Consider the following 20,602-nt stretch of genomic DNA (forward strand, 5'->3'; position numbering starts at 1 on the left):
TTCCAGAACTATTGCAATCGGCTTAACTTACATACATACGAGCCAAAATCTTTCTAGTACATTGGATATACTAAGTACATCGGCATGTTTCCATCGAGACTCCATCATAAAATGGTTTCTTTGCAAGAAATATCGCCAAGGAATAAGAAATTACATCTATGTCAATTATTCATGTGTGAACGAAAAAGAAATGAACAACTATATTTTACCTAAAGAGTAACATTTGTGTATATTGACTTCAATTCCGTAGGCTGACTAGTCTGCTAAGAAATAGCAAGATTGCTAAACTGCGATGGCCGAGAATCGAACTCGGGTCAATTGCTTGGAAGGCAACTATGCTAACCACTATACCACCATCGCTTGACGTAAGTTAGCGTCATGATTTCCGTATTGTCACATCTTTTTAAATTACAGAACATCGACCAGTATTACCACATGGTGACCTTGTATCGTGGTACATTAAGCATTCTCTATCACTATATCAAAACAACCTCTCTAATTATGTTGCAATGCGATGATCATGTGTATTCAGATATTTATATGTTTGTCAGGAGTGGGATTTGAACCCACGCCTTCATTGAAGACCAGAATACTGCAACTTCTTTTATTGAAGCAAGGTTTATGTCCTTGAGTCTGGCGCCTTAGACCGCTCGGCCATCCTGACCACATCAGGTGTACCTAAATTCCTTTGCCCAACAGATGTGACATTAAAACTCTTCTAACTCATTCAAGAGTTCCTTGCCATAGGCGATTTATACCAGGTCAACAATTGTATTACGTTGTATTGCGTTTGAATATGTATTTTTTTTTGAATATGTATTTTCTTGAGTCTGGTGCCTTAGAGCGCTCGGCCATCCTGACCTCATCAGATCTAGCTAAATTTCTTTGCATTACAGATGTGGGATTTAAACTCTTCTAACTTATCCAAGAGTTCCTTGCCCTAGGCTGTTTATACCAGGACAACAATTGTATTATGTTGTATTGATTTTGAATATGTATTTTTCAAGCGATTTAATCCCATATTGTCTAGTGGTTAGGATACCTGGCTCTCACCCAGGATGCCCGGGTTCAATTCCCGGTATGGGAAAAGAGGAACTGGAAAATTTTGCAAGTTTTGGCCATTTTTGTCAAATACATCTGGCAAACAGTTTCTGCGTTTCCAGAACTATTGCAATCGGCTTAACTTACATACATACGAGCCAAAATCTTTCTAGTACATTGGATATACTAAGTACATCGGCATGTTTCCATCGAGACTCCATCATAAAATGGTTTCTTTGCAAGAAATGTCGCCAAGGAATAAGAAATTACATCTATGTCAATTATTCATGTGTGAACGAAAAAGAAATGAACAACTATATTTTACCTAAAGAGTAACATTTGTGTATATTGATTTCAATTCCGTAGGCTGACTAGTCTGCTAAGAAATAGCAAGATTGCTAAACTGCGATGGCCGAGAATCGAACTCGGGTCAATTGCTTGGGAGGCAACTATGCTAACCACTATACCACCATCGCTTGACGTAAGTTAGCGTCATGATTTCCGTATTGTCACATCTTTTTAAATTACAGAACATCGACCAGTATTACCACTTGGTGACCTTGTATCGTGGTACATTAAGCATTCTCTATCACTATATCAAAACAACCTCTCTAATTATGTTGCAATGCGATGATCATGTGTATTCAGATATTTATATGTTTGTCAGGAGTGGGATTTGAACCCACGCCTTCATTGAAGACCAGGATACTGCAACTTCTTTTATTGAAGCAAGGTTTATGTCCTTGAGTCTGGCGCCTTAGACCGCTCGGCCATCCTGACCACATCAGGTGTACCTAAATTCCTTTGCCCAACAGATGTGACATTAAAACTCTTCTAACTCATTCAAGAGTTCCTTGCCATAGGCGATTTATACCAGGTCAACAATTGTATTACGTTGTATTGCGTTTGAATATGTATTTTTTTTGAATATGTATTTTCTTGAGTCTGGTACCTTAGAGCGCTCGGCCATCCTGACCTCATCGGATCTAGCTAAATTCCTTTGCATTACAGATGTGGGATTTAAACTCTTCTAACTTAACCAAGAGTTCCTTGCCCTAGGCTGTTTATACCAGGACAACAATTGTATTATGTTGTATTGTTTTGGAATATGTATTTTTCAAGCGATTTAATCCCATATTGTCTAGTGGTTAGGATACCTGGCTCTCACCCAGGAGGCCCGGGTTCAATTCCCGGTATGGGAAAAGAGGAACTGGAAAATGTTGCAAGTTTCGGCCATTTTTGTCAAATACATCTGGCAAACAGTTTCTGCGTTTCCAGAACTATTGCAATCGGCTTAACTTACATACATACGAGCCAAAATCTTTCTAGTACATTGGATAAACTAAGTACATCGGCATTTTTCCATCGAGACTCCATCATAAAATGGTTTCTTTGCAAGAAATATCGCCAAGGAAAAAGGAATTACATCTATGTCAATTATTCATGTGTGTGAACGAAAAAGAAATGAACAACTATATTTTACCTAAAGAGTAACATTTGTGTAAATTGACTTCAATTTCGTAGGTTGACTAGTCTGCTAAGAAATAGCAAGATTGCTAAACTGCGTTGGCCGAGAATCGAACTCGGATCAATTGTTTGGAAGACAACTATGCTAACCACTATATCACCATCGCTTGACGTAAGTTAGCGTCATGATTTCCGTATTGTCACATCTTTTTAAATTACAGAACATCGACCAGTATTACCACTTGGTGACCTTGTATCGTGGTACATTAAGCATTCTCTATCACTATATCAAAGCAACCTCTCTAATTGCATGTAAATCGCTCGACCTTAACTTATAGTGTTGACACTTGTATTTAGCCCTTTCAAGGCAAACAAAAAACAAAAGAATAACGATATGGTCCGCCTCAGGACCTCAACGCCCCCTTTATCCACAGACGCTTTTCGGCTCTTACGCAAAACGGTCATGCCGTCAGATAGTTCAACTTCGTCATCTTCGGAAAGTGATTCTTCAGCCTCTCGCCGTTCTCGTCGTTCAAGACGGGAGCGTCGTCCAGCCCAAGATCGGCCGGATCGTTCTCGCAGCCCACGTCGCGGATCTCGAGCTCCAGACGAGGCAGAACAGGAGAGGTTGGAGCGTGAACGGAGGGAACGGTCTAGAGAAAGGTTGGAGCGAATCGTGGAAGAAGATCGTTTAAGGAGAGAGCAGTCAGAAGAACGGCGAGCTCAACAAAATCAGCCAAGAGATGGACAACCGGCAGATGGGCAGCAGCCAGGAGATGAGCAGCCAGGAGATAGGCAGCCAGTTCAGCCGCCGGGTCAAGAATCGAAGCAGTTCAAATTCACGGTGGCCAGGAAGAGAATGAAGGTCTTCAGGAACTGGATGACAACCTCTTTAAGCGCGCCGGAAGCCAGAAATCTTCGTGATAGTTTCATTCCGAGTTTCCCTAACTCTGGTTTTGATTTAGTTTGTCCCCAGGTAGACTCTTCTTTTTCTCGCCGCTTCAAAGACATTAAAACTCCAGAGATGTCCAAGGCGGAGGCTACGGAAAGGTCCCTGAAAGCTGAACAGTACAAAATTTTGGATGTAGCGCGTCCGCTTTTATTCCTGAGAGAAAAAATTGCGGAATCCGCAGATTTGAGAGATTCTCCATTGGCAGAAGCAGCAGATACGGCCCTGCGTCTCTGGGGCCACACGTTTCACAATGTGACTACCAGCCGACGGGAAAATTTGCTGAAAGTTTCGGATCCGAAATTTCTCTCCTTGTTGAAGGAGCCCCACCGTTTCAAGCCGCGGGAGTGCGCTTCGCTTTTTGGTCGACACTTCATCAAGAACATGGTGAAGGAGGCAACAGACGACCAAACTCTTAGAAGCATTAGTAGCAGCCATAGCTCGTCATCAAGGCCTAGAGCGGGCAGCAGCGGTTATCGTGGCACCTCATCAAGATCTCATCGTGGAGGAAATTTCGGTCAAGGAGGCTATAGCAACGGCTATAACGGCGGCTCATCCGGCACCTTTAACAGGAGCAGAGGAAACCACTCAATCAGGTCGGAAAATTTATCTTTAGTACCTAATTATTCCTTAGATTCTCCGCCCATTGTGGGAGGTAGATTAAGACATTTTGTTGATTCCTGGAAATGTTTGTCGAGTGATCCCTGGGTCTTACAAAGCATCAGTCAGGGTGTAAAGTTAGAGTTTTTGGCGAGCCCGTTTCAAGCTCGTAACCAAAGCAACATGGAAATGGGGGAGAGTCAATGGGCGCTCTGTAATCAAGAAATTCAGGATCTTGTAAGAAAAGAAGCTATTGAGCCGGTTGAAGAATCGGAACAATGTTTTGTCAGTGGGGTGTTTATTATTCCCAAAAAATCGGGTGGGTTTAGGCCGATAGTAAACTTGAAAGCTTTAAATAAATTTGTCTGTTCCCCTCATTTTAAGATGGAAGGGGTTAGTTCTTTACAAGAGATCATTCGCCCCGACGATTTTTTTACAAAAATTGATCTGAAGGACGCATATCTTACCGTGCCTCTTCACCAAGAGGACAGAAAATTTATTCAAATCAGGTGGGGGGGGGGGCAACTTTTCCAATTCAAAACGCTAGCCTTCGGTCTGACATCCGCCCCCTTTTTATTTACTAAAATTCTTAAACCTATTGTGACCTTCCTACGGTCCCAAGGTTTTCGTCTTGTCATCTATTTAGACGACATTTTGCTATTAAATTCTTGCAAAAAGGAGGCGGAGCGGGAATTTTTGGTTGCCACGGAGCTTTTAGAAAAATGTGGTTTTGTGATAAATGTAGAGAAATCTATCGGCACCCCCCACCAAGTAATCGAATTCCTGGGGTTAATTGTAGACTCGCGTAACCTGTCACTTTCCTTACGCGCGGAAAAAGTTGACGAAATCATTCGTCTGTGTCAAAATTTGTTTTCGAAAAGTTCCGCACCTTTACGGGAGATTGCTAAAGTCCTCGGTCTTTTTGCTTGGGCGATCAAGGCCGTTCCTTTTGCCCAGTCCCATTATAGAGAGTTGCAGAGGCTCTATATTGATGGTTGCGTCCGGTTCGAAAATAATTTAAATTCTTTGGTTTTATTAGACAACGGCTCTAAAATTAATTTGTCCTGGTGGGTTGCTAATTTGATTAAATGTAACGGAAAGCCAATGTTGGCGGTGGATCCCGATCTGACCATCTATTCGGATGCATCAAACTCAGGGTGGGGTAGCGTGCTTAATGGGGTCTCGACAAGGGGCCCTTGGACGGAAGCAGATAGGCTGAGGCATATCAATGAATTAGAGCTTCTTGCGGCATTATACTCTCTCAAAGCCTTCACTAGTCAATTGGAGGGAATTTCTATTCGTTTAATGATGGATAACTCCACGGCCGTTTGTTATGTAAACAAAGCCGGAGGGACGCGTTCGAAAAGTCTTAACGATATAGCGGCGGACATTATGTGTTGGTGCGAGAGTAGAAAAATTTCGGTCCACGCAGTTCATCTCCCTGGAATATTGAATTCTCTCGCAGATCTGCAATCCAGATGGAAACGGGAGTCCAGCGACTGGAAGCTCAAGACGTCCATCTTTTCCCAGCTGTCGGAACTGTGGGCACCGGAAGTGGATTTATTTGCATCCCATTGGAACCGGCAAGTGGCGCGGTTTATGAGCTGGAAACCCCAGCCGGAATCGGTGGCGTTGGACGCTTTCACTCGGAATTGGAAGAATCTGAAAGGATACGCGTTTCCCCCGTTCAATCTGATCCACCGATGCTTGATCAAGATCAGGAGGGACAGAGCGGACGTGCTGATGATAACCCCAGTGTGGCCGTCTCAGCCGTGGTGGCCAACGATTTTGGAGCTGTCCTGTCGGCCGGCCCGCATTTTGATACCGAGCGAGGACCTGTTGCTGGACGCGACGGGCACCAGCCACCCACTCCTAGTGCGAGGGTCCCTCCTGTTGGCCGCATGGATCTTATCAGGCGACGATATGAAAACCGAGGCCTTTCGGAGGGAGTGGTGCAATTACTCCTGGCCAGCAATCGCGAAACCACATCAGCTACTTACAAAAGTGCCTGGAACGTTTGGTTCCATTGGTGCTCTAAGAGGAGTGAAAATCCCTTGTCTCCTACTCTAAATTTGATTTTGAAATTTTTATCGGATCTTTTCGAAGAAGGTAAAGCGTACAGGTCAATAAATGTGTATCGGTCAATGTTGTCCGGTACGCTGGAAAAGATAGAGGGCTGGGATGTAGGTAAACACCCTCTGGTTGTCAAACTGATGCAAGGAATTTTTAATTCTTCCCCTCCCAAACCAAAGTATACTGGGTTTTGGAGCACAGATACAGTTTTGGATTATATCGAGTCGCTAGGCCCCGATAGCGGGTTGAGCCTAGCAGTTTTATCTAAGAAATTAGTAATTTTGTTGGCTCTCACTTCCTTGTTTAGGGTCTCGGAGATCGCATCTATTGATTTTTCGTCTATGGTTTTCTCAGGGCCGGCAGTGAAGTTCGCCTTGTCAAAGCTCAGAAAGTCGCAGACACCTAGCTCAGCAGGAGCGATCTTCTCCTTAAAAAAGCTCACGGTTTTGTCAAACGTCTGTCCAGTCTCGTGTCTTGATTATTATTGTAAAGAAACACGCAAGTTCAGGAATGATTCTAACTCTAATCTTATGTTAAGCATTAAATCCCCCCACGCCCCGATCGGCGCTTCAACGGTGGCCAGATGGATCAAAGATTTTCTGGGCGACGCAGGAATTGACACGTCAATTTATTCAGCGCATTCCACCCGTGGGGCGGCCGCATCTAAGGCGGTGGCGACGGGTTTATCAATCGAAACAATTTTGCGTTCGGGCAACTGGTCGTCCGAAAGCGTATTCGCCAAGCATTACAGTCGGCCAATCGAGAAAGAAAGCGTGGCTAGCCAAGTGCTAGGTGGTGCCAGTGGTTTGGCTGGTTAACGTGCTTTGAAGTCACTCCCGTACGCGACGGTTAGCTTGTCCAAAAAAATAAACTTGTAACAAGGTTGCGCGGTACTAGGTTAAAGCTTCACAAGTATGAAAAAACCTTGCGGAAAGTTTAACTCGATTCTGATAAAAAAGGGAGACGGAACTCTAGCAACGCCCATACTTGCAATGCTTCGAAGTACAAAACTTGATTTTTAAAACTTAAAGCAAAGCGAGCGGCAAGCAATCCAGAACTAAGTATAAGTTGGCATTATTTGCTTGTCTTTTTGTAAGGTAGGCGGATGCTTGATAATTGAAAGTATGGTGTATTTTAGGTAAAATATATTTAAAACTATACTTCAAGCTAGTTCAACAGTGACTAGCATACTTTTTACTTGTCTGGTAATAGTTTAAATTGGTCGTTCTTAATTATATATTTGGCTCAACATTACCTATAAAAGTAATAATTTGATTATATACTCATTCAATAGTCTACAGTTTTGTTTCTTTTTATTGATTTGCGGTTTAGTTAATTATCCAGTTACAGACTTTATTGATCAATCAGTTTCTAAGTTATTAGGGAGAGCAGTTACAACATACGACTCTGTCAAATTGTGCTCGCTGGCAACGACACATTTTGATTTGATATCAAGCGCGTTGAAAGCTACCAGCTCTCCTTTCCCCACTAATTTTGTCATCATACCGGGAATTATAGAAAATGTAATACCATCAATCGGTTTCGGAAGGAAATGAACTTTACTTTGAACCCCCAACACATTTCCCAGAATAAATATATGATCCCCTTTCGACTCATGGGGCAGACAGACAAAATTTTCAATGAACAAGAATTCCCCATCATTTGTCAGAGCACAATAATTTATCCGTTTGGGAGATCTTTTGTAGCTGGTTGTAGTGAAAATTGACCCCGATGAAATCAATTTGATTCGAGAAAAAAATTTTGCATTTTGGAATGAAGGGGAGCGGAAATCGGAATTCGATGCGAGCAAACTACAAAGAGCGTTTTTTTCATTTTGAGTAACATTCCGTACGGATGAATGGCCGAGAAGTTCAACTTTATCGTTATTTGAAAATGTCCCTTTTGAAAATCCTCGTGGCGTCTCCTTTGGCAAGCGGAGTAATTCGCAGAGTTGTCTTGTTACATGGGGAGGCAAGATATATTTTTGTAACAGCGTCACGGCCTCGTCACGAACAGTAAGTTTCAACAAATAATTTGTTGCCATCTGATCCGCAATCGCTTGAGTCCCATTCGACAAAGACATCAACACCCCATTAAACCACTCAGGAATAAACGTCGATGTAGTCCACAAGCATCCCCAATCAAGCACGCTTTGCGAAAGATGAATGAGAAAATGAACGTTGATTCCTACATGAGTGGCGCCATAAAGTTTTTCAAAATCAATCACAAAATGCCTAAAAAGAACTTTAATTTTCTCTACGTCTGATACGGATACCTTTTCTTGCAAAAGAACAAACATCCCGTAGCTAAGATTTACGAAATGATCAAAAAATTCTTTGGGGAGTACATCTTCTAAGACATCAACATAAAAAAGAACAAAGGCTCTAAACATAGAAGCTTTCCAATTGCTCAAATCATCTAATGCTATCATAACCCGGGTGATTTCATAAGGTGGTTTTGTGTTCAACAGCCGGGAGTTTAGCACTTCCAACTTTCCCCTGACAGACCAAGGTTCCTTGGAATATTTTTGAAAAGTCCATAGCTTAATCATTAGTTTAAAAACTCCTTGGCAACAGGAGTGCATATATTCCGGGACAAAAGCCTTGATAAAATCGAACCCGGGTAAGTCGGCTAAAGGTGTTGGGCCACAGACACCGTGGGAAGGTTTTCGGGTCGCCTTGGCAATATTCAAGTCTTCCTTATGTTGTTCCATACTTCTCAATTCAAAAGGTTCTGGCTTTTCTAAATAAATGCGAGTTGAACCTCTTCCCTTTTTAATTTGTTCACCTGTAAAACACAATTATTATTGATCTTGAAAAACATGAACGTTACTGGTTTCAATCGATACCTGGATGTAAACAGAAATCGCATCCGAACTGTCCGTTGAACTGCGTAGTGTTGCGTATAAGTGGACGGGCCATCGTGTCAGTAGTAATAACCAAAACACGGATTTTGTAATGGATTCCTTTTACATTTATCCCGTCATTTTCCAGTCTAGCCCACTCTTTTACTATCCAGTCCAAAAATGCATGCAAAGGTGGTTTTTTGTTGCCAAACCACAATGCCAGCAAAATTACGTAATTTCTTCGAAGTTTGTATGGTGCTTCATTTATCGTGGCCATGAAAGGCCAAATTCCGTTTTTGCTCATCTTATAAGGCTGAGCTCCATCCGTATTCCAGATCACGGTGATGGTCAGGTCGTCAATGAAACCTTTGTCTCTCAACTTTTTGTAGCATTCGCCAGAATGTAAATCTCCTCGGTAGTTTGAATCCATTTCTTTTAGTTTAATGCCGTGGTGCTCGATAAAATACACCAATTGCTTCTCGATTGGCATTCGCAAAATGAAACATGGTCGATGCACACTTTTGATAAATTTGTGACCACAAGGCTGTCGTAGTTGTATCTCTTCAGGATTATCTTGCTTCATAGTCAATACGGAAGGACATTTTTTCGAGGGGCAAACAAAAATTTTCGTAACTTCACTCCTCAAATGGGAATATTTTCTTAACAAGTTATGTTGGCTGCTCAACTCTTTCACATTGGAGTGGGACGCTAACCTCACATTGAAAAGGTGATCTTCTAGGGCACTTTTAGTAAGATGATGCCTTAAATAGTTTGCAACACAGAGTAGAGGCAAGTAAACTGATGGGTGGGCTTCATATACTTCGTCCTGTAACACAAAAATGTATGCTGCCTATGAATCCAATAAACCATGTTCAATAAATAGTATGCCTACCTCTTCCTCGATATCACTAAAAAAATCTTCAAAATTGTTAAATTCCAGTTCCTGATACGTGTGTTCTGAAATGTGTGGAATATTAATTCCACATGCATTAGTTTGTTCGCTCAAGGTAATGGGTGAATCACAACAATCAATGATATTTGATTGCGAGCTTGAATCACAAGGGCTGTTATCCTTTTCCTAACAGATAAATGTTAATAAGCTTAACTATATTATAATGTCTCATTACCCAAATTAAAAAAAAAACGAATTTAGTTTGTACCTGAGCTATATCTTTAGAATAATTCACTTCCAACAACAGCAGAGAGGGCATATTTTTCACAAGATTATCGGTGGGCCTAATTTTTTTCGCTTCTGCCTCTTTCAAAATGTTGTCAACATCTTCAGTAGCTAATCGCTTGTTTCTTCTTTTCTTAGTCCACTTCGATGACCCAAAACTACCATTCCCTGCCATTTTAATGTTACACTTCAAAATAAATAAAAATGATCGTAGTTTGAATTTTTGACAGCAGTACTACAGCAGACGATTAAACTTAAAAAATCGCATTAAATCTGTTAAAATGATTTTGTTAAAGTAGCGCTGCAAAATTATGATAATAATTATCTAAATTTCATTTTTTTTTTGTTTATTTTTTTTAAAGTTATTAGTCTCTTTTTTATATATGATAAAACAGTTTTTTTTAACCATTTGAGGTTATTTGTAAAATTAGTTCTGGCAGCCCTGTTCCTGATCGGCTTTTTCCCTCCAAAACTGTTAGCTGTCTTGTTAAGCCGTCACGTTTTCAATCTTGCTAGGAATCGACACGAATTCTTTCTAATAACGAAAACATATTTTAACTGGCCTAAAATATGTTTGTTCTTTTTGATTTTACCATTGGTGAACCTGGTATAGGGACAATTAGTTCAGTTAAGAGTCCAATTCTGACAGACGATGAAAAAAAAGACGTGATTACAACAGTACAAGAAATATGGGTTAGAGAAAGAACCAAACTAGTGATCAGGTAAAATGTTTTGAATTTTTTGTGTATGACTTTGTTCAACTTTTGATGTAACTTTATTGTAGCATTTAGCCTAATGCTATTCTATTCATGTAATATCATATAAACCTGGTTTGGCAAATGTTGGCAAATGTTGACGAGTGAAATCTTAAATGCTCGTTTCATTTAATGTTCTAATTTTGGTTCTTTATTAATTGTGTGCTCTATAGGTGGCCCAAAGATTTCAATTCAGCAATCTGCGAAAGAGTTTATGAGAAAAACAATTTTGTTGATTGTGATCACAGACCTGGAGTTGCTGTGGCTATATCGAGTAAGTATAACTACAGCTTATTGAAATTATGACAAATATTTATTCTTTGTCGATCCTTACAGGTAACCAAGAAAACCTGCTTGAACTCAGACAACAGCTCATTCTTGATAAATCTTCAGCAAAGAAGAATACAAATGAGCTACGTGGCACAAAACAGAAGGCAAGAAGGAGTCTTGTGTATCCTGAAGGCGACACAACACAGGGAGCATCATTTTCAGCAGTAGCTAAGAAAAGCAAACCCAACCCTGCAGAAGAACAACTTGTTGAGGTAAACATTTCTCTTTAGTGTGTCAAAAGGAGACTTTTATTACATTTCTTCATAATTTTATTTTAAAGGAAATTGATGAACTGAAGTCCACAAATAGGCAACTTGAAGACACCATCACTCGACTTAAAAGAGATTTAAAGAAAAAGGAAGACGAAAATGATGAACTGACTGATACTTTGGAAGTTCTACGCTCGTGGTACGAAGAGCCACGAGAGTTAGCACAACGTATGGAATTGAGAAAGTTAAATCCTAATAAAGTCTTTAATAATATGTTTTTTTTTCTTCTTAGAAATGAAAGATATTCTCCTCCATCTTACTGACGCTGTTTCTAACTTGAATAGACGACCGGAAGCATTACCTCCTACACCAGCTGCGAGTCCTTCTCAGTCTGCTGCTAAGCGGATGGTAATTGATGGCCGCTGATGGCTTATTTTGTTATTTTTAAAACTTATTTTGACCAATATTTGTATAGGTTCCATTCGATGGTAACATAATGATCGAGTACAATGCTCTGCGTGATGCAATTTGTTACGGGAGAGAAGGTCAATCGAAGGATTCGCTCAATGCAATGGTGGGAACTTTAATTGATTATTTTATCCTGCCCCAAGAGCAAGCTGAATACTCTCTCAGTGGTCGTGCATGCCGTTCAATCCCGAACAGTAAGCCAAAGAAGCCGTTCCCGGTCTCTACCATAGATGCTATGACCAGTAAGATCTTTTTTTATTAGTTATTGTCGTTATTCTATTGAATAGCTTTTTGTTTAAACACTTAATTAAATTTCACTTTTCTTAGATTTCATTCTTCCGAGATGGAAGACATGGCACAACAATGATCTTTCCAAGGAACAAATTAAGGCCGCCATAACCGCAAAGCTTGTGAATAGCCACTCAAAAACAAAGAAGAAGAATTTAAAAGGGCAGCAGCAAAACGTTGAAGATGACATATTTGGTGGTGAAGCTAATAACAATGGATTGCTTGATAACAACCAGCAAATAGAAGAAAATGACTCAGCCTAAGTTAATTCGCGTACATTTTACGTTCCCACTGTCCTGCCATTTTGTGCTCGAGTTCAATTTTATTCTATCCAATTGATTGATTGTCACGTATTTTAATTCCTCTAATGCCGTGCGAAATGTTTTTATTGGTCTTAAACGTACGTTTAACCCTATTTCCCACTAGTTGTTCACACTTGTGTGAATTTTACCTTACTGCCCTAATTTGCTGCCCTTCAATCGGTTTTTGAAGCCAAGTTTCTTAAATGTACGTTTATTTCCCACTCGTTTTTCACACTTGTGTGAATTTTCCCTTAATGTCTCAATTTGGCCCCTTGATTCTGTTTTTAAAGCCACGGAACAATCTAGAGTGACAATACAATTCATTGTGTCTACAAATCTTGAGTTTAATTAAAATCAATGTATTTTTAATTTAGTTATTTACAGGCTAGATTAATACAAGCTACAACTTGATTTGGAAAACGATCGTGCCAATATATTAAGCTTTACGAATTGAATTTATACTATAGGCTAGCTTACTGGACGTAAGCAAAAATTATAGTTACGCAAATCAAGCTAGACGCTATTTTTCAATAGCTAAGCTGGCATCTCGGTTAAAATCCCTTACATTGCATCGGAGCAAATCTAACTTGCCTCCTGGAAGCTTACACTATTATGGGAGCCTGCGCTCCGAAGCTTGCGCTAAGCTTCTACCTAGCTCACCATACCGTACGGGCTATAAGTTAAGGTCGAGCGATTTACATGCAATTAGTAAATTGCTCGAGGTCGCGAAGCGACCGAAGAGCAGTTATGATTGTATGTATAATAAAGCGAGACCTTAACTTAGGTTAAGGTACCCCCCCAACCCGCTCCTAACTTTATTAATCGTTGTTTTTCTTCATTCCTTTCAGAGGAAGAGGATTTGGCAGTAACCAGCATAAAAGGTGAAGAGTTGGCCTACTCTTTCGGATCAGCGGCCCTGAGAAGATTTCCCGAGCCTTAAAGGTCTGAGGATAAAGGGGGCGTTGAGGTCCTGAGGCGGACCATATCGTTATTCTTTTGTTTTTTGTTTGCGTTGAAAGGGCTAAATACAAGTGTCAACACTATAAGTTAAGGTCTCGCTTTATTATACATACAATCATAACTGCTCTTCGGTCGCTTCGCGACCTCGAGCAATTTACTAATTATGATGCAATGCGATGATCATGTGTATTCAGATATTTATATGTTTGTCAGGAGTGGGATTTGAACCCACGCCTTCATTGAAGGCCAGAATACTGCAACTCCTTTTTAGAAGCGAGGATTATGTCCTTGAGTCTGGCGCCTTAGACCGCTCGGCCATCCTGACCAAATCAGGTGTACCTAAATTCCTTCGCCCAAGAGATGTGACATTAAAACTCTTCTAACTCATCCAAGAGTTCCTTGCCATAGGCGATTTATACCAGGTCAACAATTGTATTACGTTGTATTGCGTTTGAATATGTATTTTTTTTGAATATGTATTTTCTTGAGTCTGGTGCCTTAGAGCGCTCGGCCATCCTGACCTCATCAGATCTAGCTAAATTCCTTTGCATTACAGATGTGGGATTTAAACTCTTCTAACTTATCCAAGAGTTCCTTGCCCTAGGCTGTTTATACCAGGACAACAATTGTATTATGTTGTATTGATTTGGAATATGTATTTTTAAGCGATTTAATCCCATATTGTCTAGTGGTTAGGATACCTGGCTCTCACCCAGGATGCCCGGGTTCAATTCCCGGTATGGGAAAAGAGGAACTGGAAAATTTTGCAAGTTTTGGCCATTTTTGTCAAATACATCTGGCAAACAGTTTCTGCGTTTCCAGAACTATTGCAATCGGCTTAACTTACATACATACGAGCCAAAATCTTTCTAGTACATTGGATATACTAAGTACATCGGCATGTTTCCATCGAGACTCCATCATAAAATGGTTTCTTTGCAAGAAATATCGCCAAGGAATAAGAAATTACATCTATGTCAATTATTCATGTGTGAACGAAAAAGAAATGAACAACTATATTTTACCTAAAGAGTAACATTTGTGTAAATTGACTTCAATTCCGTAGGTTGACTAGTCTGCTAAGAAATAGCAAGATTGCTAAACTGCGATGGCCGAGAATCGAACTCGGGTCAATTGCTTTGGAAGGCAACTATGCTAACCACTATACCACCATCGCTTGACGTGAGTTAGCGTCATGATTTCCGTATTGTCACATCTTTTTAAATTACAGAACATCGACCAGTATTACCACTTGGTGACCTTGTATCGTGGTACATAAAGCATTCTCTATCACTATATCAAAGCAACCTCTCTAATTATGTTGCAATGCGATGATCATGTGTATTCAGATAATTATATGTTTGTCAGGAGTGGGATTTGAACCCACGCCTTCATTGAAGACCAGAATACTGCAACTTCTTTTATTGAAGCAAGGATTATGTCCTTGAGTCTGGCGCCTTAGACCGCTCGGCCATCCTGACCACATCAGGTGTACCTAAATTCCTTTGCCCAACAGATGTGACATTAAAACTCTTCTAACTCATTCAAGAGTTCCTTGCCATAGGCGATTTATACCAGGTCAACAATTGTATTACGTTGTATTGCGTTTGAATATGTATTTTTTTTTAATATGTATTTTCTTGAGTCTGGTACCTTAGAGCGCTCGGCCATCCTGACCTCATCAGATCTAGCTAAATTCCTTTGCATTACAGATGTGGGATTTAAACTCTTCTAACTTATCCAAGAGTTCCTTGCCCTAGGCTGTTTATACCAGGACAACAATTGTATTATGTTGTATTGATTTGGAATATGTATTTTTAAGCGATTTAATCCCATATTGTCTAGTGGTTAGGATACCTGGCTCTCACCCAGGAGGCCCGGGTTCAATTCCCGGTATGGGAAAAGAGGAACTGGAAAATTTTGCAAGTTTTGGCCATTTTTGTCAAATACATCTGGCAAACAGTTTCTGCGTTTCCAGAACTATTGCAATCGGCTTAACTTACATACATACGAGCCAAAATCTTTCTAGTACATTGGATATACTAAGTACATCGGCATGTTTCCATCGAGACTCCATCATAAAATGGTTTGTTTGCAAGAAATATCGCCAAGGAATAAGAAATTACATCTATGTCAATTATTGATGTGTGAACGAAAAAGAAATGAACAACTGTATTTTACCTAAAGAGTAACATTTGTGTATATTGACTTCAATTCCGTAGGTTGACTAGTCTGCTAAGAAATAGCAAGATTGCTAAACTGCGATGGCCGAGAATCGAACTCGGGTCAATTGCTTGGAAGGCAACTATGCTTACCACTATACCACCATCGCTTGACGTGAGTTAGCGTCATGATTTCCGTATTGCCGCATCTTTTAAAATTACAGAACATCGACCAGTATTACCACTTGGTTACCTTGTATCGTGGTACATTAAGCATTCTCTATCACTATATCAAAGCAACCTCTCTAATTATGTTGCAATGCGATGATCATGTTTATTCAGATAATTATATGTTTGTCAGGAATGGGATTTGAACCCACGCCTTCATAGAAGATCAGAATACTGCAACTTCTTTTATTAAAGCAAGGATTATGTCCCTGAGTCTGGCGGCTTAGACCGCTCGGCCATCCTGACCACACTAGGTGTATCTAAATTCCTTTGCCCAACAGATGTGGCATTAAAACTCTTCTAACTCATTCAAGAGTTCCTTGCCCTAGGCGATTTATACCAGGTCAACAATTGTATTACGTTGTATTGCGTTTGAATATGTATTTTTTTTTAATATGTATTTTCTTGAGTCTGGTGCCTTAGAGCGCTCGGCCATCCTGACATCATCAGATCTAGCTAAATTCCTTTGCATTACAGATGTGGGATTTAAACTCTTCTAACTTATTCAAGAGTTCCTTGCCCTAGGCTGTTTATACCAGGACAACAATTGTATTATGTTGTATTGATTTGGAATATGTATTTTTCAAGCGACTTAATCCCATATTGTCTAGTGGTTAGGATACCTGGCTCTCACCCAGGAGGCCCGGGTTCAATTCCCGGTATGGGAAAAGAGGAACTGGAAATTTTTGCAAGTTTTGGCCATTTTTGTCAAATACATCTGGCAAACAGTTTCTGCGTTTCCAGAACTATTGCAATCGGCTTAACTTACATACATACGAGCCAAAATCTTTCTAGTACATTGGATATACTAAGTACATCGGCATGTTTCCATCGAGACTCTATCATAAAATAGTATCTTTGCAAGAAATAGCGCCAAGGAATAAGAAATTACATCTATGTCAATTATTCATGTGTGAAAGAAAAAGAAATGAACAACTATATTTTACCTAAAGAGTAACATTTGTGTAAATTGACTTTAATTTTGTAGCTTGACTAGTCTGCTAAGAAATAGCAAGATTGATAAAACTGCGATGGCCGAGAATCGAACTCGGGTCAATTGCTTGGAAGGCAACTATGCTAACCACTATACCACCATCGCTTGACGTGAGTTAGCGTCATGATTTGCGTATTGTCACATCTTTTTAAATTACAGAATATCTACCAGTATTACCACTTGGTGACCTTGTATCGTGGTACATTAAGCATTCTCTATCACTATATCAAAGCAACCTCTTTAATTATGTTGCAATGCGATGATCATGTGTATTCAGATAATTATATGTTTGTCAGGAATGGGAATTAGAACCCACGCCTTCATTGAAGACCAGAATACTGCAACTTCTTTTATTGAAGCAAGGATTATGTCCTTGAGTCTGGCGCCTTAGACCGCTCGGCCATCCTGACCACATCAAATATACCTAAATTCCTTTGCCCAACAGATGTGACATTAAAACTCTTCTAACTCATTCAAGAGTTCCTTGCCCTATGTGATTTATACCAGGTCAACAATTGTATTACTTTGTATTGCGTTTGAATATGTATTTTTTTTTAATATGTATTTTCTTGAGTCTGGTGCCTTAGAGCGCTCGGCCATCCTGACCTCATCAGATCTAGCTAAATTCCTTTGCATTACAGATGTGGGATTTAAACTCTTCTAACTTATTCAACAGTTCCTTGCCCTAGGCTGTTTATACCAGGACAACAATTGTATTATGTTGTATTGATTTGAAATATGTATTTTTCAAGCGATTTAATCCCATATTGTCTAGTGGTTAGGATACCTGGCTCTCACCCAGGAGGCCCGGGTTCAATTCCCGGTATGGGAAAAGAGGAACTGGAACATTTTGCAAGTTTTGGCCATTTTTGTCAAATACATCTGGCAAACAGTTTCTGCGTTTCCAGAACTATTGCAATCGGCTTAACTTACATACATACGAGCCAAAATCTTTCTAGTACATTGGATATACTAAGTACATCGGCATGTTTCCATCGAGACTCTATCATAAAATGGTATCTTTGCAAGAAATATCGCCAAGGAATAAGAAATTACATCTATGTCAATTATTCATGTGTGAAAGAAAAAGAAATGAACAACTATATTTTACCTAAAGAGTAACATTTGTGTAAATTGACTTTAATTTTGTAGCTTGACTAGTCTGCTAAGAAATAGCAAGATTGATAAAACTGCGATGGCCGAGAATCGAACTCGGGTCAATTGCTTGGAAGGCAACTATGCTAACCACTATACCACCTTCGCTTGACGTGAGTTAGCGTCATGATTTGCGTATTGTCACATCTTTTTAAATTACAGAATATCTACCAGTATTACCACTTGGTGACCTTGTATCGTGGTACATTAAGCATTCTCTATCACTATATCAAAGCAACCTCTTTAATTATGTTGCAATGCGATGATCATGTGTATTCAGATAATTATATGTTTGTCAGGAATGGGAATTTGAACCCACGCCTTCATTGAAGACCAGAATACTGCAACTTCTTTTATTGAAGCAAGGATTATGTCCTTGAGTCTGGCGCCTTAGACCGCTCGGCCATCCTGACCACATCAAATATACCTAAATTCCTTTGCCCAACAGATGTGACATTAAAACTCTTCTAACTCATTCAAGAGTTCCTTGCCCTATGTGATTTATACCAGGTCAACAATTGTATTACTTTGTATTGCGTTTGAATATGTATTTTTTTTTTAATATGTATTTTCTTGAGTCTGGTGCCTTAGAGCGCTCGGCCATCCTGACCTCATCAGATCTAGCTAAATTCCTTTGCATTACAGATGTGGGATTTAAACTCTTCTAACTTATTCAACAGTTCCTTGCCCTAGGCTGTTTATACCAGGACAACAATTGTATTATGTTGTATTGATTTGAAATATGTATTTTTCAAGCGATTTAATCCCATATTGTCTAGTGGTTAGGATACCTGGCTCTCACCCAGGAGGCCCGGGTTCAATTCCCGGTATGGGAAAAGAGGAACTGGAACATTTTGCAAGTTTTGGCCATTTTTGTCAAATACATCTGGCAAACAGTTTCTGCGTTTCCAGAACTATTGCAATCGGCTTAACTTACATACATACGAGCCAAAATCTTTCTAGTACATTGGATATACTAAGTACATCGGCATGTTTCCATCGAGACTCTATCATAAAATGGTATCTTTGCAAGAAATATCGCCAAGGAATAAGAAATTACATCTATGTCAATTATTCATGTGTGAAAGAAAAAGAAATGAACAACTATATTTTACCTAAAGAGTAACATTTGTGTAAATTGACTTTAATTTTGTAGCTTGACTAGTCTGCTAAGAAATAGCAAGATTGATAAAACTGCGATGGCCGAGAATCGAACTCGGGTCAATTGCTTGGAAGGCAACTATGCTAACCACTATACCACCATCGCTTGACGTGAGTTAGCGTCATGATTTGCGTATTGTCACATCTTTTTAAATTACAGAATATCTACCAGTATTACCACTTGGTGACCTTGTATCGTGGTACATTAAGCATTCTCTATCACTATATCAAAGCAACCTCTTTAATTATGTTGCAATGCGATGATCATGTGTATTCAGATAATTATATGTTTGTCAGGAATGGGAATTTGAACCCACGCCTTCATTGAAGACCAGAATACTGCAACTTCTTTTATTGAAGCAAGGATTATGTCCTTGAGTCTGGCGCCTTAGACCGCTCGGCCATCCTGACCACATCAAATATACCTAAATTCCTTTGCCCAACAGATGTGACATTAAAACTCTTCTAACTCATTCAAGAGTTCCTTGCCCTATGTGATTTATACCAGGTCAACAATTGTATTACTTTGTATTGCGTTTGAATATGTATTTTTTTTTAATATGTATTTTCTTGAGTCTGGTGCCTTAGAGCGCTCGGCCATCCTGACCTCATCAGATCTAGCTAAATTCCTTTGCATTACAGATGTGGGATTTAAACTCTTCTAACTTATTCAACAGTTCCTTGCCCTAGGCTGTTTATACCAGGACAACAATTGTATTATGTTGTATTGATTTGAAATATGTATTTTTCAAGCGATTTAATCCCATATTGTCTAGTGGTTAGGATACCTGGCTCTCACCCAGGAGGCCCGGGTTCAATTCCCGGTATGGGAAAAGAGGAACTGGAACATTTTGCAAGTTTTGGCCATTTTTGTCAAATACATCTGGCAAACAGTTTCTGCGTTTCCAGAACTATTGCAATCGGCTTAACTTACATACATACGAGCCAAAATCTTTCTAGTACATTGGATATACTAAGTACATCGGCATGTTTCCATCGAGACTCCATCATAAAATGGTTTCTTTTGATCCCTCAAGTTGTTTAATCTGGTTAGGTCACACAACTAACCAATGTCAACATTGCTAGTGGTGCTACTGTGCTAGTGCTAGTCTATATAAGTATATATGGTTTTTTAATGTTTACAACTAATTCAAAATGAGCTCTGAGTCCTCTGGCGAAGTCGAGGAAGTTTCGTCAAGCCAGGGCCAGGCTAAGCGAAAGAAAACTCAAGTAATGGAGAATATAGTTAGACTAATTAATTTGAATCGGTGTGTAATTGTAAAAACTTTGTAATTGGTTATGTTATATCTCTAAGTCATCCTCAAAAAAACCAAGACAGTTTAATCCAGATTGGCTAAATGAGAATAAGCATCCAAAATTTGCTAAGTGGCTAACGCTGAAACTCAATCCACAGACTGGAAAGAATCAAGCATTTTGT

At 39.7% G+C, this 20,602-nt stretch overlaps 2 protein-coding genes and 16 non-coding genes across 18 annotated transcripts; 10 read left to right on the forward strand and 8 right to left on the reverse strand.

Moving 5' to 3' along the window:
- Positions 1–288: 288 nt before the first annotated feature.
- Positions 289–360, reverse strand: Trnag-ucc. The gene has a single exon. It is a non-coding gene; the product is annotated as a tRNA-Gly (tRNA).
- Positions 361–545: 185 nt separating this feature from the next.
- Positions 546–664, reverse strand: Trnal-caa. Its single transcript has 2 exons — positions 627–664; positions 546–590 (listed from the first exon to the last, which is right to left on the reverse strand). It is a non-coding gene; the product is annotated as a tRNA-Leu (tRNA).
- Positions 665–1,015: 351 nt separating this feature from the next.
- Positions 1,016–1,087, forward strand: Trnae-cuc. Its single transcript has one exon. It is a non-coding gene; the product is annotated as a tRNA-Glu (tRNA).
- Positions 1,088–1,445: 358 nt separating this feature from the next.
- Positions 1,446–1,517, reverse strand: Trnag-ccc. Its single transcript has one exon. It is a non-coding gene; the product is annotated as a tRNA-Gly (tRNA).
- A 654-nt stretch (positions 1,518–2,171) lies between these two features.
- Positions 2,172–2,243, forward strand: Trnae-cuc. The gene has a single exon. It is a non-coding gene; the product is annotated as a tRNA-Glu (tRNA).
- Positions 2,244–2,823: 580 nt separating this feature from the next.
- On the forward strand, positions 2,824–13,553 carry LOC124200062. Its single transcript, XM_046596143.1, has 2 exons — positions 2,824–4,053; positions 13,353–13,553. The coding sequence occupies exons 1-2, from the start codon at positions 2,903–2,905 to the stop codon at positions 13,387–13,389; spliced, it is 1,188 nt and encodes a 395-aa protein (XP_046452099.1). The 5' UTR covers positions 2,824–2,902; the 3' UTR covers positions 13,390–13,553.
- Positions 11,809–12,515, forward strand: LOC124200063. The gene is made up of 2 exons (XM_046596144.1): positions 11,809–12,156; positions 12,242–12,515. The coding sequence occupies exons 1-2, from the start codon at positions 11,943–11,945 to the stop codon at positions 12,463–12,465; spliced, it is 438 nt and encodes a 145-aa protein (XP_046452100.1). The 5' UTR covers positions 11,809–11,942; the 3' UTR covers positions 12,466–12,515.
- Positions 13,554–14,138: 585 nt separating the features above from the next.
- Positions 14,139–14,210, forward strand: Trnae-cuc. The gene has a single exon. It is a non-coding gene; the product is annotated as a tRNA-Glu (tRNA).
- Positions 14,211–14,826: 616 nt separating this feature from the next.
- Positions 14,827–14,945, reverse strand: Trnal-caa. The gene is made up of 2 exons: positions 14,908–14,945; positions 14,827–14,871 (listed from the first exon to the last, which is right to left on the reverse strand). It is a non-coding gene; the product is annotated as a tRNA-Leu (tRNA).
- A 349-nt stretch (positions 14,946–15,294) lies between these two features.
- Trnae-cuc lies at positions 15,295–15,366 on the forward strand. Its single transcript has one exon. It is a non-coding gene; the product is annotated as a tRNA-Glu (tRNA).
- A 358-nt stretch (positions 15,367–15,724) lies between these two features.
- Positions 15,725–15,796, reverse strand: Trnag-ucc. Its single transcript has one exon. It is a non-coding gene; the product is annotated as a tRNA-Gly (tRNA).
- Positions 15,797–15,981: 185 nt separating this feature from the next.
- Positions 15,982–16,100, reverse strand: Trnal-cag. The gene is made up of 2 exons: positions 16,063–16,100; positions 15,982–16,026 (listed from the first exon to the last, which is right to left on the reverse strand). It is a non-coding gene; the product is annotated as a tRNA-Leu (tRNA).
- Positions 16,101–16,450: 350 nt separating this feature from the next.
- Trnae-cuc lies at positions 16,451–16,522 on the forward strand. Its single transcript has one exon. It is a non-coding gene; the product is annotated as a tRNA-Glu (tRNA).
- Positions 16,523–16,881: 359 nt separating this feature from the next.
- Positions 16,882–16,953, reverse strand: Trnag-ucc. Its single transcript has one exon. It is a non-coding gene; the product is annotated as a tRNA-Gly (tRNA).
- A 655-nt stretch (positions 16,954–17,608) lies between these two features.
- Trnae-cuc lies at positions 17,609–17,680 on the forward strand. Its single transcript has one exon. It is a non-coding gene; the product is annotated as a tRNA-Glu (tRNA).
- Positions 17,681–18,767: 1,087 nt separating this feature from the next.
- Positions 18,768–18,839, forward strand: Trnae-cuc. Its single transcript has one exon. It is a non-coding gene; the product is annotated as a tRNA-Glu (tRNA).
- A 359-nt stretch (positions 18,840–19,198) lies between these two features.
- On the reverse strand, positions 19,199–19,270 carry Trnag-ucc. The gene has a single exon. It is a non-coding gene; the product is annotated as a tRNA-Gly (tRNA).
- A 655-nt stretch (positions 19,271–19,925) lies between these two features.
- On the forward strand, positions 19,926–19,997 carry Trnae-cuc. Its single transcript has one exon. It is a non-coding gene; the product is annotated as a tRNA-Glu (tRNA).
- The last annotated feature ends 605 nt before the right edge of the window (positions 19,998–20,602 follow it).

Source organism: Daphnia pulex, chromosome 8 (genome assembly GCF_021134715.1).
Source record: "Daphnia pulex isolate KAP4 chromosome 8, ASM2113471v1".
NCBI classification, from domain to species: Eukaryota; Metazoa; Arthropoda; class Branchiopoda; order Diplostraca; family Daphniidae; genus Daphnia; species Daphnia pulex.